The sequence below is a fragment of the Talpa europaea genome, assembly GCF_964194135.1.
Source record: "Talpa europaea genome assembly, chromosome: X".
NCBI classification, from domain to species: domain Eukaryota; kingdom Metazoa; phylum Chordata; class Mammalia; order Eulipotyphla; family Talpidae; genus Talpa; species Talpa europaea.
The window spans coordinates 52,747,919-52,771,634 of NC_140081.1; the positions used below are offsets into that span (position 1 = coordinate 52,747,919).

General features: G+C 35.6%; 1 protein-coding gene across 1 annotated transcript in view; it reads right to left on the bottom strand.

Annotated features, from left to right (window-relative positions):
- BRWD3 (bromodomain and WD repeat domain containing 3) overlaps positions 1 to 23,716 on the bottom strand; it is a gene marked incomplete at both ends in the record, with an annotated part of 168,940 nt that overhangs the window by 88,059 nt on the left and 57,165 nt on the right. The window contains 6 exons of the mRNA XM_084259146.1: positions 1,162 to 1,202; positions 3,383 to 3,483; positions 4,335 to 4,405; positions 5,660 to 5,760; positions 10,100 to 10,321; positions 11,074 to 11,234. Coding sequence (XP_084115272.1) covers positions 1,162 to 1,202; positions 3,383 to 3,483; positions 4,335 to 4,405; positions 5,660 to 5,760; positions 10,100 to 10,321; positions 11,074 to 11,234 — 697 coding nt within the window. The remainder of the gene's footprint in view (positions 1 to 1,161; positions 1,203 to 3,382; positions 3,484 to 4,334; positions 4,406 to 5,659; positions 5,761 to 10,099; positions 10,322 to 11,073; positions 11,235 to 23,716) is intronic.

Here is a 23,716-nt window from a genome sequence, read left to right on the forward strand (position 1 = left end):
GGCCAGGCTAAAATATTTCAATTCATTCAACTGAATTTGATTCAATTCAAATTCCTATACGAGACAGAGGAAACATTAAAGATTTCTAAATAGAGCAAAGATGATCTGGCAAAGACAGTCAGGATATATTGAGCAGTGAAAAGAAAATTGAAGATAATGGGTCAAATAATGGAATCCTTGACTAAGGTAGGTGGTAACAGAAATTGAAAAAGCAAGACAAAACAGAAAAAGAAATCACTTAGAAAGAAATGATAGACTATGGCTATTACTTGAATGGGATTTTATTTACTTATTTTTTTCTGTTGAGGTAACATTGGTTCACCTTGTTCATGTTTTAGAAATATGGGACTGCCCATCTCCTCCTTCAGGTGCTATCATACCACACCGATCATCAAAACACCAAGAGTTCACCATCATAGTCCATTGTGCTCCCTCCCCACTTTGTTCTTACTCTTTTCCTTACCCTTTCCCCTCTGGTAGCCTCATGTCTATAGTCAAATTTCTAGGGCTTATTATTAGTATGGCTTTATCTGACCCCTTGTTTGGTTTCTCTATATTCCACATGTAAGTAATACCATAGGTATTTGTCTTTCTACTTCTGACTTATTTCACTTAAAGTAAGCTGCTCTAGCTCCATCCCTGATGCAACAAATGGCAACAGTTTATCTTTTATGATAACTGAGTAGTATTCTATTGAGTATAGAATACTATACTCAATCTTTCTGATCCACTCACCTGTGTTTGGGCACTTAGGTTGTTTCCATAGCTTGGCTATTATAAATAGTACTGTAAATAAACACAGAAGTGCATGTTTCTCCTTGAATAAGTTTTTTTGTATTCTCAAGTAGATACCCAGGAGTGGAATTGCTGGATCATATGGCAGATCAATTTTTAATCTTTTGAAAAAACTCCATTCTGTTTTCCATAGGAATTGGACCAGTGCACATTCCTACCAACAGTGTAAAAGGTGTTTTTTTTTCCCCTCCACATTAGATGGGAATTGAGAAGAGATGAGGTAAGGGCAACATCAAAGATAATAAGGGCTTCAGCCTAAATGACTGGACAGACATAAATTATCTATATTAGAGGTAGATGCTGCTGAGGCAACTGATATAAAATATTTCAAACACCTGTTTACACAAATATGTACTTCATAGTTACCTGTCTCCATTGTTACAGAACTGAACAGCAACAACTTTATCCTATAACATAAAACAACAGATTTATGGTTAAAATTTATATAAAAAACAAATTGTTCTTCCCCTCAAATTCACTTGTAAAAGCATCATGGAGTAGATTTTTAAAAACAATTAAAAAAGAACACTAATTTTCTTTGAAAAAATTAATGAAAGCTAAACAATTAATTAGCCAAGGAGGAATACTTATCAACAGTAATTTGAGACAAACCAGACATAAGCAAACTTGTAATTTTTATGGTTTAGAAAACCATAATCACAATAGACAGATAGTTCTGAATAGGTATTAGTTCATTATGTCTCCCCTAAAATAGTATGCCAATGGAAACACCACTTTAACTGACTTAATAGTAGTTACATTCCCTCCTTAATCCATTATTTTAATTTCAGAAAAAAATAATTTTGTTTCCCACAAGGAATAACTAACTTATAATGAATTTATCTGATAGCCCTTGGGTACCATAATTTATAGACTGTTGTTTGAATCTTTTATAATGATTAAACCATACTCTTACAAATCTAATGTGTATCACAGCAAGAAGAGTGAAGTGCAAGCCAAAATGTGGATAATTCTCTTCTTTATCCCTTGATAATAAAAGTGTACCCTCAAATGTTGTACACACATTTTCACAAACCACTCAATTACTACATTGCATTTGCACTTAATTTTTAATTAAAAACTCAGATATTATGTGATTTTTAATTATTTTTCATTAAATTTTTTTTAGGCTGTATATGTTTTGAGGTAACCATGATTCATACTGTTACATGATTTCACTAGCTGCAATAATTGGTTCTACATGTTCTGAAGGGACATCTTATTTTAAATACTAAAGTCCCCACTGATTTCGGTAGGGATTATTTATTTTATCTGACTTCTTATGAGCTAGACACATGCAAAAAAAAAAAACCCAAAAAACAAAAAAGACACCTCTACCAATTTTTCTTCATTCTGCCCAATTATTTCCTATTAATTTATTATTCCCTATTCTATCAGCTCTCAATAAACTTAACTGCACGGGTATACACACTCTACCTGGGCAGTAATTGTAAAGATGCCTCCCTTGCATGCTCTAGCACAAATGAATTTCTCCCACTGGATAGTCTCATATTGAGATCTTTATATCCTAGGTTTTTCCCTTCCACAATTTAAATATTCCAGAATTTTAGTATTTAGGAATAAGTTAACAGGAAGACAAGAACTCAGTTTGGTTCAGTAAGTCTTCATGATATTGTCCTATGTTTATATGTCAAAACAGGAAGCAGAAGTTTATTTACAAAAGCTCGAGAAAGAAAAGGTTTTCTAACAGGGGTCTCTTTTACTACAAGATTCAGGAATATTATTGATTCTACAGCTCACAAAGTATCTTTTTTTAAAGTTATCTTTCAGGGAAATTGTGTGTTTTTTATTAATGTATATTAATACTATTTCAAATCAGTTGTCAATAGCAGTTAAGAACAGTAACACTAAGATTTGCAAAGCTGAGTGCTTTCAATTTCTGACTACACAACTTCAATGACATGTACATTGAGTTGAAAGAAAATTACTCCCAAGATCCATAGTAAATAATTATCTGAAAAAAATGATTAAAAAATAAGTAGGAAAAGATGAAAGGAACACAAGGGAGGGGAGAGAACTTGAGAGGAAAAGTGTCAGTCCCTAATGTCTCTCACCTCAGGAATAAAGTTGTTCCCTGACAGAAGGTTGTTATTGATTACAGAGTGGAATTGTGTTTCAGGGATCTTTAACATCATTTTGAAAACAATACTCACATCGACAAGCTAAATTCAGTACAAAATTTTTCCTAAGACATACTTAATATGTATGTCTTTAACAAATATATCAATTTAACTAATTTATCAATTTAAATGCCAACAACTTATTTAATTAAAGTATAGCAGGCTAAAAGAACCAGCTAAGGTTCTTTTTATAAACTACTATTTATAAATTATGACTGTAATATATATGCAATTTTTTCCTATAGTCAAATAGAACTTATTTTAAAAACCGTAACTATACTAAATCTAGAATATTACACTATTACTGAAAAGACATGTTACTCATATACATTTTAGTACTAATCTTAGTAAAATAGGGTGCAGCTGAGAACAGAAGAGATAATACCAATTTCCCAGGGATATTGAAAAAGAAAGCAGCATATTTAAATTTCTTACTTTGCCCTTACCGTATGTGACTCTAATTCAGCAATTTTCTCAGGGATCTCAGAACCCAAATAATATATCCTAATCACATGGTCAGTGCTACCTGTTGTAATAAACATACCACCTGGAGGATTAAAAACAAACAAAGAAACATCATCTCAAGGTACTTTAAAATCTCTGATAGCTTCCTTAGTTATATGTACCCCATGTTCATTAAAAGGTTATCTTCTAATCATTAAAGACATAGCCACATTTTAGAAAAAATAGATAAAATTCAATACAAAGAAGAGAACTATTTAAAGGGCAACCAAAACATTCACTCAAAAAAATCTACCAGTTATGCAATGAACCAAGTCTGGATTGTAGGATTTAAGGTCACAGCTTTGAGGAATTCATTCCTTTATTTTTTATGTTAAGACAATAATGTTGCAAAATTATTTATAAAATGATCTATTATCTAGAAGTCTCTTTATAGGAGTTATAGTGATTGAATATATAAACTCAACCACTTCTGGGATGATGAGAAAATTCTACTACTATACTATGTATAGTAGTAATGAATGCAGAATGTAAATATACTTAATACTACAGAACCATACACTTAAAAATGGCTATTAAAATGGCAATTTTTGTTATATTTTACCACAATAAAAGAAAAAGCTAATTAGAGAATGATTATTAACAGTAGGAAAGCACTGTTTACACATTGTAAAAGTGTCTCCTATATGAAGCAACAGCAACATGTTTTCTGAAATGTCATGGCAGGATTTTAGTGTTGAATTTGCATTTTTACTGACTAAAATCTGTATTATAAAAATATTAATTGCAAATAAAGAAAAAACTCAACAGCCTTTACATGCTAATTAGAGTCCACAAAGGTCCACCTATCATAACATATGGTTCACTCTTTTGGTATATTTCTGTTAACACTGAAATATAAGCATTTTTACCTCCACAAATTTGAAATATACATACCAGAACTGAAAGATGAACAAGATATCTGAACTCCGGGTCGGGATCTCTCAGTAAATTTCACTGGACGATCTCTAAGAGAAAAGTAATATGTTCTTGTTTTTCATCATGTTATCTAATGCATAAAAACCTTAGCATGCTGCTGGATATTAATATATATATAGTATCAATATTATAGAAACCACACAATTGAAAGTGAATAAATACTATTCCCATCATCCATGTTAAAAATGCATTTACCCTTAAAAATAAACTTTACAATGTCAGTAATATTAATATAGCTTTAAAATAAATTCAACCGATCCTTGATTAACATGAATTTGAACTGTGTAGGCCCACTTATATGCTGATTTTTTTAAATAAATATATTACAAGATTTTTTTTTGAGATTTCAAAATGCATATCAGTCTATCATCACAGTTTTTTTTAAAATTTAACATTTTCAGTACTATAATATGAATATGACTGTAATACTATATGCCATAAAAAATTTTATAAGGATTCACTCATAGTGTATAGGCTAGGCCAACATGAAGCAATCACATCAGTTACACTAAACTGCTATAAAGTAATTATGTTCCTGCTGCTTTGCTATCAATGTGTGAATCTTTATATCTGTAAATAAACATGAATTTCTTTTTCATGTTAACTTTTCATTTATTGATATCAAGTATGAGAAAATGTATAGTATCTACAGCGTTTTTTAGCATATAAGACAATATTGATCTAGGTACTAAAAAGACAAATGAACTTCTAAACAAATGATATAAGCTTTATGGAATCAACAATACAGTACAGTATTATAAACATATTTTTTGTCCCTATGACTTTCTTAGTAACATTTCCTTTTCTCTAGCTTACTTTAAGACTACAGTATACAAATAATTACATATACTCTATATAAGATACAAAATATGTGTTCATCGACTATTTATGTTATTGAATAGACTCCCATACAACAGCAGGCTATTAGTAGTTAGGTTTTGGGAGAGTTAAAAGTTGTATGTGGATTTGTCTGCATGTGGATCAATGCCCCAACAACTGCATTGTTCAAGAGTCAACTGAACTATAATTAGGAGAAGTTCAAAGTCTTATAGCAGGGTAAGAAATAAAAAAATACTCTTTACCAAAACTATGTATAGTCTCTTCAATGTAGTTCCATAAAAATTTTATTTCAAAATCTCTAACACAAAATTGAAGTATGGACATATATATACAGATAGATAGTAACTAATTAAATATATGGACTATTAAAATATCTCAAGGTAATAATGCAAAATTATTCATGCTTGTTTTACACAAAATATCTAACCCAATTCTAAACTTACCTAAACTTCATTGTTTTTGCATGCCATTGCCAGAAACATACTGTTCCATCAGCACCAGTAGAAGTGAGGTATCTGGTTGTGCCTTTAGTTGATGGACAAAACTTAAAAAAAAAAAAATTCTAATTCAAATAGAAAGGTTTTATGTTTAAACTTATTTTAAACATAGCATGTTCTAAAATTATACACACTTTAATAAACAGGTTATAATATATTCACTTAAAATTTGTTTCACAATAACAGCTATTTAAATTTCTTAAGTTTTAGAAATATTTTGAAATGCTGAAATATAATTAGCAGTATTTCTAATTTGTGATCTAAAATGTAATGCATAGCCGAAATCTTTGTTAAAGCTAACTCTGCCTATTAATATACTGGTAATTCGATAACTACAAGCAATTAACCATCAAATGTATTTTTCTTTCATTTTTTTATTTAAGTAATGTTAGTTTACATCATTGAGATAAATGAACACTTTACAAAGATTTAAAATATAAAGTAACTGTAGAAAATTGTCATTGTAAAATATTTCAGACATAAAAACGACTTTAAAACTATACCTGGCAGTGGGGGAAGCAAACATTGTTTGAAAATGAACACTGGTATAAAATATATAAAAATAAATAAAATTACTTAACATGACACTTCTAAGATTTCACTAATTTTAATGAAGAAACTCAAGTCATTTATAGTTATATCATTAGGGATTCCCTGGTGGCCTAAAGGGTTAAGTCTCAGTGCTATCACCAATACAACCTGAATTCTAGGCACAGTGCCCACCCCCCCAGCCCTCAGTCAGGGAGCAGGGAGCTAACCCACATGGCGCAGCAGACCTCTCCTGTCTGGCCTGCTGCTCCCCTCAGCAGTATATTTCAGTAAATCTGCCTGTTCTGCTCCCCACTCTGTCTCTGGTGAATCCTCTCACCCCCACACCTCTGGCCTACATTCCAGTTCTACACACAGAAAAAAAATAAAAAAAAAACAATTAAATCATTAATAATCTCCTAAACATAAATGTACATAGTAAAAATTATGAAATTTTTATAGTACATATGAATATGGCATCAGAAGTAAATCTAAACCAATGATTAGGAAATAATATCTAAGTGTTAGGGCTTTATTTAATATCTCACTTTAAACTCCAACTTCAATGAAGTGTGGTATCAATTTTGTTCTTTTAAAATGTAACCATTATCATTCAATTTAATGACTAGTGCAAATAGATCAAATTTCTGTTCACATCATCATGGAAAAATAGATTAAAAAACATATACTAAGTTGCCAATGTAAAGGACAGTTACTACCCTTGACAGAAAATGAACATAGGCCTTAATCATAGGAGTCTGAGTTTCTGACACTTAGTACTTTACATGTCCTTAGAATAGAATCACTGAGAAGAGCTAGTAGGCTAATGATGCATGGGACATAAAAAATAGTTGAAAATCAAACATATCTCTAGTATGCCTAGAGTTTTAAAAATTCCAAACAGATAAAGAATACCTTCCATTGATATAAAAATTACAGATAAAGATGCATAGTATTTGAATAAAATTTTAATTCAAATGAAAAATGGATCATTATAGATAAAAGTCATTTAACTTAGTTTTACTATTTGGAAGCACAGAACTTCTAAAAACTACAGAGTTTAATTCACATAATAATCATTAATTAATATTATCTCTTCATAGTTAATGTATAGTAAAGAAATTAATACTGGGGGGGGAAGTAAATATTGTTTAAAAATGAACAATGATGTAAAACATAAAATAAATAAGTAATAAATAAATAATAACAAAATAACACCTGTACCCCTATGTTTATTGCAGCACTATTTATAAAAGGTAAACTTGGAAACAACCCAAATGCCCAAAAATAGATGACTGGATCAAGAAGATGTGGTACATATACACAATGGAATATTATTCAGCAATCAAAAAAGATAAACTCATGCCATTTGCAGCAACGTGGATGGAGCTAGAAGGAATTATGCTCAGTGATATAAGCCAGAAGGAAAAAGAAAAATATTGGATGGTTTCACTTAATAGCAGGAATATAGGGGAACCCAATAAGACATCAATGTAAAAAAATAATAACCGTACAAAACACAACAAAGAAAAAATGGACAATTATAAATCAGAGACATCCTACAGGGGAGGAGGATGGAGAGGGATCAGAGGGAGGGAGGGAGGAGCACAGGGGACTGTGGTGATGGTGCACGGGTGCATTGGGGAAGGAAATTCTATGGGGACTACACCTGAGGGGTGTAAAAAAAAAGCAAATATTGTTTAAAAATGAACAATAAGTAAAAAATAAATAAATACATACATAAAATGCATATAAATGATAAATAAATACTTGGGTAACTTTCCTATATTTTCATTTCTAAGACAGAGAAGCTTTCATTAGAAAACATTAATCCACAATTTATAGGAAATTATGGCCCACAAACCCATTCCACCTTACTACCTATTTCTGTAAATAAAGTTTAATTGAAACATAGTTAGCATACACTGCCCATGGCAGCTTTTGCACTGCAACAGCAAAGTTAAATATTTGCAACAGAGACCACACAGACTGCAAAGCCTTAACTTTTACTATCTGGCCTATAAATTTGTTGATCTCTGATCTACAAGAATGAAACAAATTGAAAGAGCAATTTTGTTAATTTTGAAGAAACACTGAAACATTTATTATCCCTACTATATTTAAATTGAGATAGTATAAAAATAAAAACATACGCAATTCAGAGATACAAATACATACTTATTAAAGGTAAAAAGAATAAGAGCAACCTACAATTCCGCTGCCCAGAGGCTACAACTATCAATATCATACCACTTTATCTCAATTAAAAAATGATATTAAATGAGACAGTTATCAAAGAATAAATAAAGCACATACATAGAATGCATGCTAAGTGGTGATCATTATTAGGGAGAAAATTGAAACTCAGGGGAGATACAGAGTGTAGATGAGGGGGGTAAGAATTATCATTTTATTAGAGTGGTAAGGTGATCAGAGAAGGTTTCCCTGAGAAAGTAACACATGCACAAAGCAATTAGAAAATGAGGTAATAAGTCTTATGACTATTCAACGTAGACCCTTTCAGAGATAAGAAAAAGCAATAGCAAAAGCAGTTGTGTAGCTAGAGTGCTGCAAAAAAAAGCAGAGAGGGCAGCAGTTAAAGCAGAATGAGTATACAAATAGTGAAGATTAGGTCAAAGAGAGCAAGGAGCTGAGAATCTATAAGGTCCTGTAGGTCATTTTAAAAGCATCAGCTTTTATGTCAGGCTTGAGCATTATTAGATATTTGATTTAAATTCCATTTCATTTTGTTTGTTTGTTTTTAATCATTCAGACTGCTATGCAGAGGTTAGAGTGGAGCAAGAGGGAGAAAAGTGAAGATGCAGGAAGATCGGTTAGAAGTCTATTTCAATAATCTAGGTCTCAGATGATAGTATGAAATAGGGTATTAATGATGGAGGTCATGAGATTTGTCAGACTCTAAATAAGTATTAGGAGAGTAGAGTCAACATGATTTACTAACAAGTTAGATATATGTATAAGACAATGAAAAAATCAGAAATGACAGCTCTCATCTACTGCTCTAAGTCAATATATTTATTGAATGTCAAACATCAGTTAAAATAAGAAATCACTGAAATTAATATAAAAATTTTCCTACCATTAAACTACAGATATACTGAATCTGATAAAAATATTTTGCAGCAAATATTAACACAAAGTATGCCAATATTCAAGTTAGAACGTGCTTATATCCTAATCAACAGGTACTCATATTGCTCCTTAAAGGCATTTATAAGTCTCCTTTCTTCTTAATAAATATAAGTGAGATAAATAAGATGTCTCACACTGTATCTGCAAAAACCTTTGCAAGGAAACTTTTCTAAAGGGAATAGATTTACAGGAAAAAGGAACTTTAAAATATACCTGACTGTCAGAGAAAGACAAACACCATATGATTTCACTCAAATGTGGTACATAGAGAAACAAAATAAATAAACTAGATGACACAAAAATAAATTTGTAGAGTATAAGACCAAATTAATGGTTATCAGGCAAAGGGGGTTATCAGGCAAGGGGGGTTATCAAGCAAGGGGAAAATGGGGGGCAGGTGGGCAGGTATAAATCAGGTAAAGAGGTCAAAGGTATGGTGAAGAATAGAATTGGATATTTAATGGTAAACTTAATACAGCATATACAGATGTTGACTTATAATGCACAACTGACACTAATGTTAAAATGCAATGTTACTTCAATAATTTTTTTTCTTAAAAAAAATACCAGACTGTTGCATAAGAACAAAAGACAGTAAGAGATCAACATTTTCCTGTTGTTTATAAAAATATACAAATTATACAAATAACAAAATGAAATTTTATTGTATTATATACATTAGAGATATCTTTTAAATTTTCTTACCTGTATGGAAGTAATAGAAGCTGAATGTCCCTGAAGGACTGCAACTGGTGCACAAGTTCGAAGACACCACACTCTTACAACCTTATCACAGCTGCCTGCGGCAATGAGAGTGTTTTCATAGTTAACAGCCATGTCAGAAATTTCAGCAGAGTGCCCTCGAAGTGTAGCAAGGAGGCGTCCATCATCTGTAGCCCAAATTTTCACCAAACAGTCATCTGAACCCTACGGTAACACAAAAGGACAGGACATTTACAACGAAGTAGCCATTTTCCCTGTCACACAAAAAAATCCAAAGACAAAGGGGTTTTATTAGGTTACTCTTGAACCTTTACTTTGCAATGCCCTCTTTCTACATAACATAAATCTAGTAACAAATATAAACAATGTCCAAATGATAGCACTAGCAAAGCATTATTCTAACTGGCAATGGCATTAATGAAGAGTTTCTTAAAACTACTACTACCAGTCCTGACAACTCAAAATAATTTAAATTCACATTCATTTCTCAGGAAAATAAGGGGCTGTTAATGTCTGGTGAAAATATTATGCTGAACTTTCTACTGAATATTCAAAATTGCTTTAAAATAGTAAGATGAAATCTTACTCAGATGTAGATGTTACTTAATAAATGTTAATAAAAAGATGTCAAGGATTATCCTCATCATGATCATTAACATCCAAAATACATTTTATAAATATTTGCTAAAATGGAATGACATAAAATTAAGTAGCTAACACAATTTAACTACCTCTAGAATATAAAGCCTTTTAGAATAGGTTTCCCAAAAGATTGAGGAGATTATAGTTACATAAAATGAGAAAAGTTTTCAATTTCTACTCATCTTCTCATTTTTCTTACATTCATGTATCTAAAAAGGATAAACTGCTTATAAAACAGAATTCAATGTCATAAAGCCTAGCTTCAATTGTTGTAAATCACTAACATACTACAGTACCATAAAATTTAAACTCACTGTAAAAATTCTTCTCCCACTTCGGTCAAATGCTACACAGTAGACAGATGATAAGTGCCCCAGAATTCTCTTATGCATCTTAATGTGCTGGTAAGCAGATGAAGGAAAAATATGGCTGAAGCGACTACATCCAGTTAATTGCCTGGCAGAGGTGATATTCACTGGAAAATACAAAATAGGATTTTCACTTCTTAGAACCTAAAAATTGAAACCAATTTCCTGAAGTTAAATTATGAATATTAAGATGAGAAAAAACAGGATATACACATCACAATTCTACCCTATGAGAAATCCAAGTTCCATTACATATTTCATGATTTTATTAAGTTCACTACCACAAAGTACTAAGGATAAATCTTTTAAATGGAAGGAGGTCTGATTTTCTGCTTACTTTACTATGATTTCTCAAGTACATTTTATGCTTTGTTTTATTGATGCACTATAGTCAAAGACACTATCACTTTAAAAAATAAATAAATAATAAATTAAATGTATAGACAAATGTACTGTGCCATCAAGGAATTTTAGGATAAAGACTATATTTGGTTAAGTATAACACATCTTTAATATTATATTGGGAATTTCATGCATTCCTGTCTTACCACCTCAAACCCATCTACCCCATATTCAGCTATTCCTAAAATCTAAATAGTAAAACAAGAGATTTATACTGCGAAAAAAGAAGGGAAATTATTATACCACATCATTTGTTTTTAGTAACAATTCTTTCTAGACTTCTTTTTTTTGGTTTCTGTAACTGGAAGCTCTCCCTCTAGTTAAAAATGTGCTTCTGAGGACTCATCTCCTATCAGATCATCTTATCTCCTTTGTTTCCCATTGTTCTTAATTTTCATAAAAAATGACCAGAATAAAGACTAAGTCTATGGAATTCTCCTTCAAATACCAAATGAGCATTCTGCTCATTTCCCTAAAATAGAAATCTTGGTAGCCATATAAACATTTACAAGCATTCACTTGCCCTGTGAAGTAAGTCTATCCTTATATACTGAAAATAGTTAACACTACACAATATATTTCAACCAAACTATAAAATTCCTGTAAGTTCAAAGTCACCTTCAAGGTGACATTGTATCATACTGGATAAATGATATAGTACAAATGTTAAATGCTGCATTTTGAAGTAAGTCAAAATTAATGCAAGAATTGACTTGTAGCTAGATTAGTACAATTAAATCTCTTTTTCAGGGAAAGGTAGATTCACTGGACATTTTAAACAGATAAAATGACAGAAAAAATGAATGATGAACAGCAAAATCAACAAACCACTGAATGAAATTCATAAGGTACATTACAGAACTGAGTATTTATATAACACTGTGAGATGCTAAGAAAATAATGGTAAACAACCCATAAGCATCAGTACCAGGTATGAGGATTTCTTTCTGGCAGTTACTCCTCATCCTAAAATGTAAAAATTTTTATGACTCAATATGAGAAATAACTCTGGCACTTCATTATTTTCCTTCTACAGTCCAATATTTCTTACTACTTTAAGGTCCTTAAAACACTCACTCATTACTTCTGCTTTTCTTTTTTCTATTCATAATTTGTAAATAGAAGAAAAGGTATGTTACTTGAAGTCAGGGTTTACCAACCCTGGAACTCTTGGCACTTTGAGTTCGATGATACTTTATTGTGGGAGGACTGTCTGTCCATTGTAGACTGTTAAACAGATCCCTGGCTTCCTAAACACTTGAAGATAGTAACAACCCTACCACATCCACCAAATCAGGAAAATCAAAAATAATAAGCACCTTGACACTGCTTAACCACCCCTATTGGGAGGGGGCATTTAAGGGTTGTAAAAAAAAAAATCTGCCCCTGATTTGGAAACCACTGCTTAAAAGATACATATATTCACATATACACATATATACATATATTCGACTGAAAGAAAAAATCAAAAAGCAACTCTGAGAAGACGAAGAGAGACAGAAAGAGAAGCAAAAAGAGAATGACGGAAAGGAAAGGTAAAAATCTACCAAAAAAATCAATTTATTCATACAGCAAATATCTACGTTTCTCAATGGCTAAATGAACATAAGTATATCAACAAAATATTCTTAAGCTTTTAAAGATACTCTCTCAGGACCAAACTGCTAAATCAGAGACCCTTAGTGAAAACTTTATGTACCTATAGTGTATCAAATTAGCTTTAACTTTTTATGACTCCTTTATAAAGAAAATAATTAACTGAAAAGAAAACAAAGGAAAATATTTGTGAAAAATATGAAAAAAGTATTAATATTTTAAAATACATACAGAAGTGACATCTATATCATGGTGGCATGAGGCATTCAATTTTTCATGCCCTCTTTAATCTATAACTAATAAAGGACATCTATAACTCAACACAAGTTTATCTCCATATCAAGTCAGGACATCAGAGATATAAATGCATCTGAGTGTCTGAAGATGGGTAGAATGTGTTGAGAAAATGTCACCACTTCATCACCACCCAAAGGAAATGGAAATGCCTACCTTACTCTGAGGTGTGCCTACCTTACACTAAGGTTAATGAATTGCTAAAGAGGAAGAATAGAAAAAAAGTTAAGGGAGATGCAGCCAGGGTGGTGGTCATTATAGTCAAAAAAGCTGGGGAGTAGGTATAGACTACCTAGTGAATTAGTGAGTGCATAGTCTGTGTGAAGAATTTTATTCAGCTAACAAGGAGTATAGACCTACTTACATACAGGTACTGGGTTTGTTGGGCTTAGTTACAGAAAATCTGCCTGCCAACATTACCAGCAGCGGAGCAACCTCACACCTACCTGATGGGAGATATAAGAGAAATGTGCTGTGTGTTTATCTCACAAAAGCCCCAAATCAAGTTCCATTCTTCCCACACCAATATTGATGGATATTCTTTGAAAAAGGAACCACAATCATAAAATAGAGAACAGGAAGCCTCTTTCTAATATGGTGTTGGGCAACTTGGATAGCCACATGGAGAAAAATGTAACTTAGTTTCATACCTAAATCCATACAAAAATAATTCAAAATGGATTAAAAATTTAGATATAAAGATAAGGCATAAAATACAAAGAAGTAAACATAAGAGATACATTCCTGGACATCAACAGGTACATTTGGGGACACAGCTCCAATGGCAAGAGAAGTAAAATTAAAAATAAGCAAATGGGACTACACGAAAAAGAAAATCTTTTGTACAGAGAAAGGTATCACCACAAAAACTGATTGGTTCCTTGGGGACTGGGAAAAGATATTTGCACATCACACATTTAACAAAGGGTTAATTTAGTTAATTTCCAAAATATGCAAAGAAGTCATATATCTCAACAAAAATACAAATAACTGAATCAAAAAATTGGAAAAGAGCTTAAGACACTTCTCCAAAGAAGACATTAAGAACCGCCTATAGGTACATGAAAATATGCTCAAAACCTCTTAGTATAAGGGATATGTAACTCAAAACCACAATGAGATATCATCTAACCTCTGTATGAATGGGTTACATAAAAAAGAATAGAAACAAATGTCAGTGAGGAAGTGGAGGAAAAAGGAACACCCATCCACTACTGGCGGGGTTATAATGTGGACTATGTAGAGATTTTTTCAAAAAAATAAAAGTGGATATACCATATGACCCATCAATACCATTTTTAGGTATACAGTAATAGAATATGGAAATACAAAACAAACAGATTTATGCAATCCTTTGTTCATAGCAGCATTATTCACAATAGCCAAGTCATGCCCATCAATAGAATACTAGATAAAGAAATTATGTACTATACACTCAATAAAATACTACTCAGTTACTTAAAAAGATAAAATGGTGCCTTTAGGCACAAGAACATGATTTTTATGGTAATTGTGCTAAGTAAAATAAGTCAGAAAGTACTGGATGTTATATCGTTTGCAAAATGCAAATAACAAAAGAAAACAAAATAGGTAAAAACAAGAATAATTGTTAGAGATTCTATGAAAACCATACTGGTTATCAGAGAGGATAGGGGAAGAGTACAGGGGAGAGAAGGCAGGGTTGTGGCACTGCAAAGTTGCTGGAGGGTGAATGAAGCATGTATATATATGGAGATGAGTAACAGTACCCCAAAAATTATACAGGTAAATAAACTAGTGGAAAATCAATATATTTTAGGAAAGAACTTTTTAAGAAGCTGAAGAGGAAGGAAAACTTCTCAACTCATTATATGAGTCCCACATTACTGATCCCAAAGAGACAAAATTAGAGGCAAATATCTGTGAACATAGAATCAAAAAAACTCAATAAATACAACAACCCAAATTCAATAATATATTTGAATATATTATTTCATATTTAAATATATTTAAATATATTCAAATATACTTTGAATGTATTATTAAACATATATATAATTGAATATATATTTGAATATATATATATTTTCATACTCTAGAATCAAGTGGGATTTATTCCAGGGATATAGATATGGAGCTATACATGCAAAACAATTAATGTGATACAAGTCAACAACCAAATGAACAATAAAAATCATGAACATCTCAATACGTACAGAAAACATCTGAAAAGATTAAAAATCAATTTACAATAAAATTCTTAATAAAATGGATATAGAAGAAACTCACTTCAGCAAAATAAAGGCCATGTATGACAATTCCACAATAAATGTCACAATCAGTGATGAAAACCTGGAAAGTTTTCCTCTAAAATCAGGAACAAGAAAAATATGTTGACTCTCATTACTATCAAAATAGAACTGGAAGCCCTAGTCTGAATAATTAGGCAAGAAAAAGAAATAAAAGGCATTAAAATTGGAATGGAAAAAACAAGAACTATCACTATGCTAAAGATTCTACTAAAAAACTACTGGAAATAATCAGTACAGTGAAGTGACAGGCTATAAACTCAATATACAAAAATCTGTTGTATCTGTATATGCAAATGATGAACTAGAAGAGAAAGGAGTCAAGAAAACAATGCCATTTACAACTGCATTAAAAAGAATTAAATGCATAAGAATAAATCTAACAAAGGAAATGAAAGACTTGCAAGGAAAACTAGAAAACAAAGAAGTGGAAATGTAGTCTATGCTCATGAATTGGAAGATTTAGCATTTTTAATATGACTATTACATAAATTCAACATATAGCATATTAACATCTAAATAACATTCTTCACAGAAATAGAACAGAAATTCATGAAAGTTTTATGGAACCATAAAAGACCCCTACAAAGCAATCCTCAGAGTACAGAACAAAAATGGACATATTGTGAATCCCTACTTCAAAACATACTATGAAGTTATAATACTCAAAATATCATGGTACTGGAATAAAAGTCACACAGATCAATGGAATAGAATTGTGAGTCCACAAATAAACCAACATTTATATGGACAACTATTCACAACAAAAGAGTCAAGAACACACAATAGAGAAAGAGAAGTCTCTTCAAAAATTGTGCTGGGAAAAATGAAAAGCCACATGCAAAAGAATGAAACTACACCTTTTTTACACTCATTCACAAAAATGAACTCAAAACATGTTAAAGTATTGTATGTAAGACCAGAAACTATGAAATACATAACAGAAAATAAGTGGTAAGTTCTTTGACATTGCCTTTTGTGATGTCTGTGGATTCAACTCCAATAGGATAGAAATAAAAAGTAAAAATTTAAAAAAGGGTCGATAATCAACTAAAATGATTCTGCATAGTGAAGAAACCACCATCAAGGTGAAAAGACAGCCTACTAAGTGAGATAAGATATTCACAAACCATATAATGGAAAAGGAGTTCACATTCAAAATAAAGAATGAACTCACATATGAACAACTGATTTAAAACAAAGGAGCCAAGAACATATAACGGAAAGAGAGAAGTTTAATTCAATAACTGATGCTGGGAAAACTGGATAGCCACATACAAGAGAATGAAACTACACTACTACCTTACACCATACATACAGATTAACTCAAAGAGGATTAAAAACATGAATGCAAGACCTGACACCACGAAATACATAAAAGAAAATAGGTGGTAAGATCTTCAACATTAACTTAGCAATGTCTTTGTGGATTGTACTTCAATGGCAAGGAATGCAAAAGAAGGGATGCATCAAACAAAGAGCTTCTGCATAGCAAAAGAAACTATCATCAAAATGAAAAGGCAAGCACTGAATGGGAGAAGATATTTGCTGATCATGAATCTGTCAAGTGTCTAATATCCAAAATATAAAAACAAATACTGCAACTTAAGAATAACAGTAAAGTACAATTAAAAATTGGTAAAAGATTTCAATGGACATTTCTCCAAAGGAGTTATACATGCCAATAGGCACATGAAAATATGTACATCATCACTTATTAGGGAAATTAAAGTCAAAACCACAATGAGATATCTCCTCATACCTGTTGAGAATGGCTATATAAAAATGACAAAAAACCTGCAAGTGTTGGTAAAGCTTTGGAGAAAAAGGAACTCTTGCACACCTTTTGTTGGGACTGGAAAGAGTTGCAGCCACTACACATAGAGATGCCTCCAAAAATTAATAACAGAAATACCACATGATTTCATTACTCTGATTCTGAATATTTATTTCAAAGGACATGAAAACACTTATTTGAAAATATATGTCTATATCCCTATCTTAATTATAGCATTACTTAAAGTAGCCAAGACAATGAAAACTTAAGAGCCCACAGACAGAGTTATGGATTAAAAAAGATGTGGCATATGTACACAACATAACTCAATTGTAAGAAAAAAAATGAGATCTTGCCACTTACTACAACATTGATGGACTTAGAGTGTATTAAGTTAAATGAAATAACATTATGATGACCAACAAAAGTCTAGTTTCCACTGTAGAACTATACTATAAACCCCCCTGGGGCCTCCCTAGTGGCGCAGGCAGTTGAGTGCAGCGCTGTGAAGTTGTCCGCAGCCTCTGCAGTGCAGGTTAGATCCCCGCCAGCCTCGGGGCAATCCACGTGGGGAGCAGACCTCTCCTTTCTCGCCTGCTGCTCCCCTTAGCACTGTATTTTATCAGTCTGCCTGTTCTGTTCCCCGCTCTGTCTCTGGTGAATCCTCTCACCCTCCCGCGCATCTGGCCTGTACCCCAGTTCTTGTTTAAATAAAAACATAAATAAATCTTAAACGCCGTTTACTTGTTTTACCCATACCCCTATCTCCTTCTGGTAACCATCACTCATTCTATTGTCAGAATCTAAGGGACTGTTTCTGTTTTGTTTTGTTTATTGTCTTCAAATGAGTGAAAATCAGATGACATTTCTTTCTTTGACTTGTTTCATTTAGTTCAATTCACTCTAAGTTTGAATACATTTAGGTACTGCTTTTAAAGTACTGCTGCTTCGGGCCTCCCCGGTGGCGCAGCAGTTGAGCGCTGGGTTACGAAGCTGCCTGCAGCCTCTGCAGCGCCGGTTAGATCCCCGGCTGCTCCTGGGCCACAGGAAGAGGGTCCCACATGGCGCGCAGACCTCTCCTGCCGCCCGCTGCTCCCCTCAGCAGTGTACTTCGGTCCTTCTGCCTGCTCTGCGCTCTGCTCCGGCTCTGTTGAATTCTCTCACCCTCCCGCACTTTTGACTGTACCCAGTGCTTGTATAAATAAATAAATAGATAGGGCGGAGCAACATGGCGGCGAGGAGACGCTGCAAGTAAGATCTCCCATTAAAAAAAGTTAATAGGGAGGAAAAGCGGCAGGTCCCAGTGAGAACTGGGACACGGAAGATAAACGGACAACTCCAGCAAACTGCCCGAAGAAGAAAGTTGCCATAAAAGAGGACGAGAAGGGAGGGAAGCGCAGAACCCTGCTCCCCTCCCCCGCCCACAAAGTCGGCACTCTCCGACCGGCAGAAAGGAGGGAAACAACAAACCAAAACGGCCAACAAGAAAAACGGACGCAGCAAGTGGGACTGTGAGTGGAAAGGAACTATTTCAGCCACCACACCCCGTGAACGGGAGAGGCGAACCCTGCAGGATCCGCCGCGGAGGTGAGCTCCAGGCGCCATTAAAGAGAGCCACGCCCCCCAGGAGGAGACCAGCACCAGCACACAGCCCCGGCCGCCAGGTAAGGTTGCATGCGGAAAGCGGCGCGGATCCGGACCGGATCGCAGCTGCCCAGGTCCCCGCGCCTGCGACCTAGGCTTGCGGGGAGACGGCGGAGGCCCTCCCTGAGTGAGCAGGAACAAGGCGCCCAGGCAGGGGAGCGGGATTCAAAAGGCGCCATTCCCGCGCCACTGATCTGGGCTACAGCCTGCGTCCTGGAACTGAGGGCTTTGGAACTGAGACCCGGGGCACGAAATTAGGGGGAGACTGCGGAGGCCCTCCCTGAGTGAGCAGGAACAAGGCGCCCAGGCAAGGGAGCTGGATTCAAAAGGCGCCATTCCCACGCCACTGATCTGGGCTACAGCCCGCGTCCTGGAACTGAGGGCTTTGGAACTGAGACCCGGGGCACGAAATTAGGGGGAGACGGCGGAGGCCCTCCCTGAGTGAGCAGGAACAAGGCGCCCAGGCAGGGGAGCGGGATTCAAAAGGCGCCATTCCCGCGCCACTGATCTGGGCTACAGCCCGCGTCCTGGAACTGAGGGCTTTGGAACTGAGACCCGGGGCACGAAATTAGGGGGAGACTGCGGAGGCCCTCCCTGAGTGAGCAGGAACAAGGCGCCCAGGCAAGGGAGCTGGATTCAAAAGGCGCCATTCCCGCGCCACTGATCTGGGCTACAGCCTGCGTCCTGGAACTGAGGGCTTTGGAACTGAGACCCGGGGCACGAAATTAGGGGGAGACGGCGGAGGCCCATCCTGAGTGAGCAGGAACAAGGCGCCCAGGCAGGGGAGCAGGATTCAAAAGGCGCCATTCCCGCCCCACTGATCTGGGCTACAGCCCGCGTCCTGGAACTGAGGGCTTTGGAACTGAGACCCGGGGCACGAAATTAGGGGGAGACTGCGGAGGCCCTCCCTGAGTGAGCAGGAACAAGGCGCCCAGGCAAGGGAGCTGGATTCAAAAGGCGCCATTCCCGCGCCACTGATCTGGGCTACAGCCTGCGTCCTGGAACTGAGGGCTTTGGAACTGAGACCCGGGGCACGAAATTAGGGGGAGACGGCGGAGGCCCATCCTGAGTGAGCAGGAACAAGGCGCCCAGGCAGGGGAGCAGGATTCAAAAGGCGCCATTCCCGCCCCACTGATCTGGGCTACAGCCCGCGTCCTGGAACTGAGGGCTTTGGAACAGAGACCCGGGGCACGAAATTAGGGGCGTGGGTTCCCCACGACGGTGGGGCACAAGGCAGACACAGCACCCCAAAGCCGTTGAGGTGTACCCTACCATCCCCGCTCTGCTCCCTGTCCCACGGGGTGGAAAATCAGCTCCCCAAGGGCTCTAGGAGAGATCTCTGGCACCACCTAGCGACTTGAAGCCAGCAGAGGCTCCTGAAGGAGCTAGTGGCCAGCTGGGGAGTTTGCCCACACCGGGCCCCTTCCGAACAAGTAGTCTGAGCCCACAGGGAGAGCGAGCACCCACAGCCGGGGCAGACCAGGTGCACAGAAGAGTGTGCCTGAGACCAGACACGCAGGGAGTGTGTCCCACATCACCATTTTAGAACAGGGACATTTCTTCAGTAAAGACTACCTGCAGAAGGCTTCCTCAGGAGCCAGAGGTGAGCGGGGGAAGTTCGCCCACGCCAGACCCCCTCTGGCCTGCAGTCCAAGCCCAGAGGGGAGCAGGAACCCACCGCCGGGGCAGACCAGGCGCACAGGGGAGTGTGTCCCTACATCGGCATTTTAGAACAGGGACCTTTCTCCAGTAAAGACTGCTTGAAACTGACAGATGACTCCTGGAAGAACCAGAGGGGAACAGAGAAGCCCACCCAAGATGCCGGCCAGTCCCAACTACACAGTGTCCCAACGCATACGGCAAATTAGAAAACAGACAGTAGGGAAGAGAAGAACCACACGCAACCTAGCAACTCTCCAGAGAAAAAGCACACCACAAAAAGAAAGCCAGCCCCCAGATTGCAAAGACAATAACTTGGAAGAATTTCTGAGCCTTCCAGAAAGAGAATTTAAAATTGCCGTGATTAAAAAACTAACAGAAGTCATAAAGGAAAACAATGATAAGGGAAAAATAATCAACGATCAGAAGAATGCAATTGAGTCCCTAGAGAGGGAAAACAATGGTCAGAAGAAAGAAATTGAGTCCCTAAAGAGGGAAGTAAAAGAAATGCAGGAGATCAAAGAATTAATGGAAGAACTAAAGAATTCTGGGAAAAGCAATGAAAGCAGAATAGATGAAATGGAAGAACGAATAAGTAATCTTGAAGACATAGAAATAAAAAGAACCAAAACAGAAAAGGAAAGAGAAGTACGAAGGAAAAAGAACGAAGAAAGACTTCGGGAACTATCTGACTCCATGAGGAAAGGAAATATAAGAGTTATAGGAATACCAGAAGGAGAGGAGAGAGATGTAGGAACAGAGAAAATATTCAAAGAGATAATTGAAGAGAACTTCCCAAATGTGAAGAAGGAGCTGAAAATTGATATACAAGAAGCAAGAAGAACACCAAACTTCCACGACGAAAGGAAAAATACAGCAAGACACATAATAGTAAAGCTCCCAAGAATCCAGGACAAGGAAAAAATAATGAAGCTGGCAAGAGGGAAGAAACAGATAACATTCAAAGGAAAACCAATCAGGCTGACATCAGACTTCTCCGAAGAAACACTACGGGCAAGGAGAGAGTGGAGGGACATAGTCAACAGACTCCAAGAAAACAGATGCCAACCAAGAATACTCTATCCCGCAAAGCTCTCCTTCCTCTTTGAAGAAAGAATATGGACCTTTCCAGACAAACAGAAACTCCGGAATTTCATTGCAACTAAACCCCCACTCCAAAAAATACTACAAGGAGTCCTAAAGCCAGAACCTCAGAGGGACGAATAACAATGAAAGAAGGCCAAAAAAAAAAAGTTATTAAAAGAATAAATAAATAAAATCAAAGGAAAGACAAACACAATGGCAAATACAGATGTTAACATATCAATAATAACTCTGAATGTAAATGGACTAAACTCTTCAATAAAAAGACACAGAGTTGCAGCCTGGATTAAGAAACAAAACCCAACCTTTTGCTGTCTCCAGGAAACACATTTAGCTACAAAAGATAAAAATAGGCTCAAAGTTAAAGGATGGAAAACAATCCTACAAGCAAATGGACCAAAAAAGAAAGCAGGAACAGCTATACTTATATCAGATAAAACAGATTTCAAACTCAAAAAGATAAAAAGAGACCCCAAGGGTCACTACATTATGATCAAGGGGACAATACTTCAAGAAGAAATAACACTCATTAACATATACTCACCAAACGAAGGAGCACCAAAATATATCAGACAACTGTTGTCCTCTCTGAAAACAGACATCAGAGAAAACACATACGTAGTGGGAGACTTCAACACACCACTATCAACAATGGATAGATCAACAAGACAAAAAATAAGTAAAGAAACTAAAGCTCTAAATAAGGACCTAGAGCAATTGGGCTTAACAGACATCTATAGAACACTAAACCCCAAAAAAACGGAGTACACATTTTTCTCAAGCGCACACGGATCATTCTCCAGGATCGATCACATACTTGGGCACAAGACAAACATCAACAGATACACCAAGATTGAAATCATATCAACCATCTTTTCTGACCATGAAGGCATCAAACTAGAAATAAACCATAAAAAGAAGGCAAGGAACTTTCCTACCTCATGGAGATTAAAAACCACACTACTGGAAGACCATTGGACTAATGAGGAGATCAAAGAAGAAATTAAAAAATTTTTTGAATTGAACGACAAGGAGGACACCAATATCCTAAATGTATGGGATGCAGCAAAAGCAGTAATAAGAGGAAAATATATAGCAATAGAAGCTCACATCAAGAAACAAGAAAGAACGCAAAGAAACAACCTAATCTCGAAGCTCAAAGATCTAGAAAAAGAACAACAAAAAAACCCCAAAACCAGTAGAAGAAAAGAAATAATAAAAACCAAAGCAGAAATAAATGAAATTGAAACTAAAAAAACAATCCAAAAGATCAATGAAACCAAGAGCTGGTTCTTTGAAAAAATCAATAAAATAGACAAACCCCTAGCCAGGCTCACAAAGGAAAAAAGGGAGAAAGCACAAATAAACAGGATCATCAATGAAAGAGGAGAAATCACAACGGACACAGCAGAAATCAAAAGAATAATCAGTAACTACTATGAACAGTTATATGGAAACAAGTTCAACAATCTAGAGGAGATGGACAAATTCCTACAACTCTACAATCACCCAAAGCTAGATAAAGAAGAAATAGAACACCTAAACAGACCAATTACAATTAGCGAAATTGAAATGGTAATAAAAAACCTGCCCAAAAACAAAAGCCCAGGACCTGATGGATTTACAAATGAATTCTACCAAACATTCAGAGACGAATTAGTGCCGATCCTTCACAAACTCTTCCAAAAAATTGAGAAGGAAGGGACAATACCAAACACGTTTTATGAAGCCAACATTACACTAATACCAAAACCGAACAAGGACAACACAAAAAAGGAAAACTACAGGCCAATCTCCCTAATGAACACTGATGCAAAAATCCTCA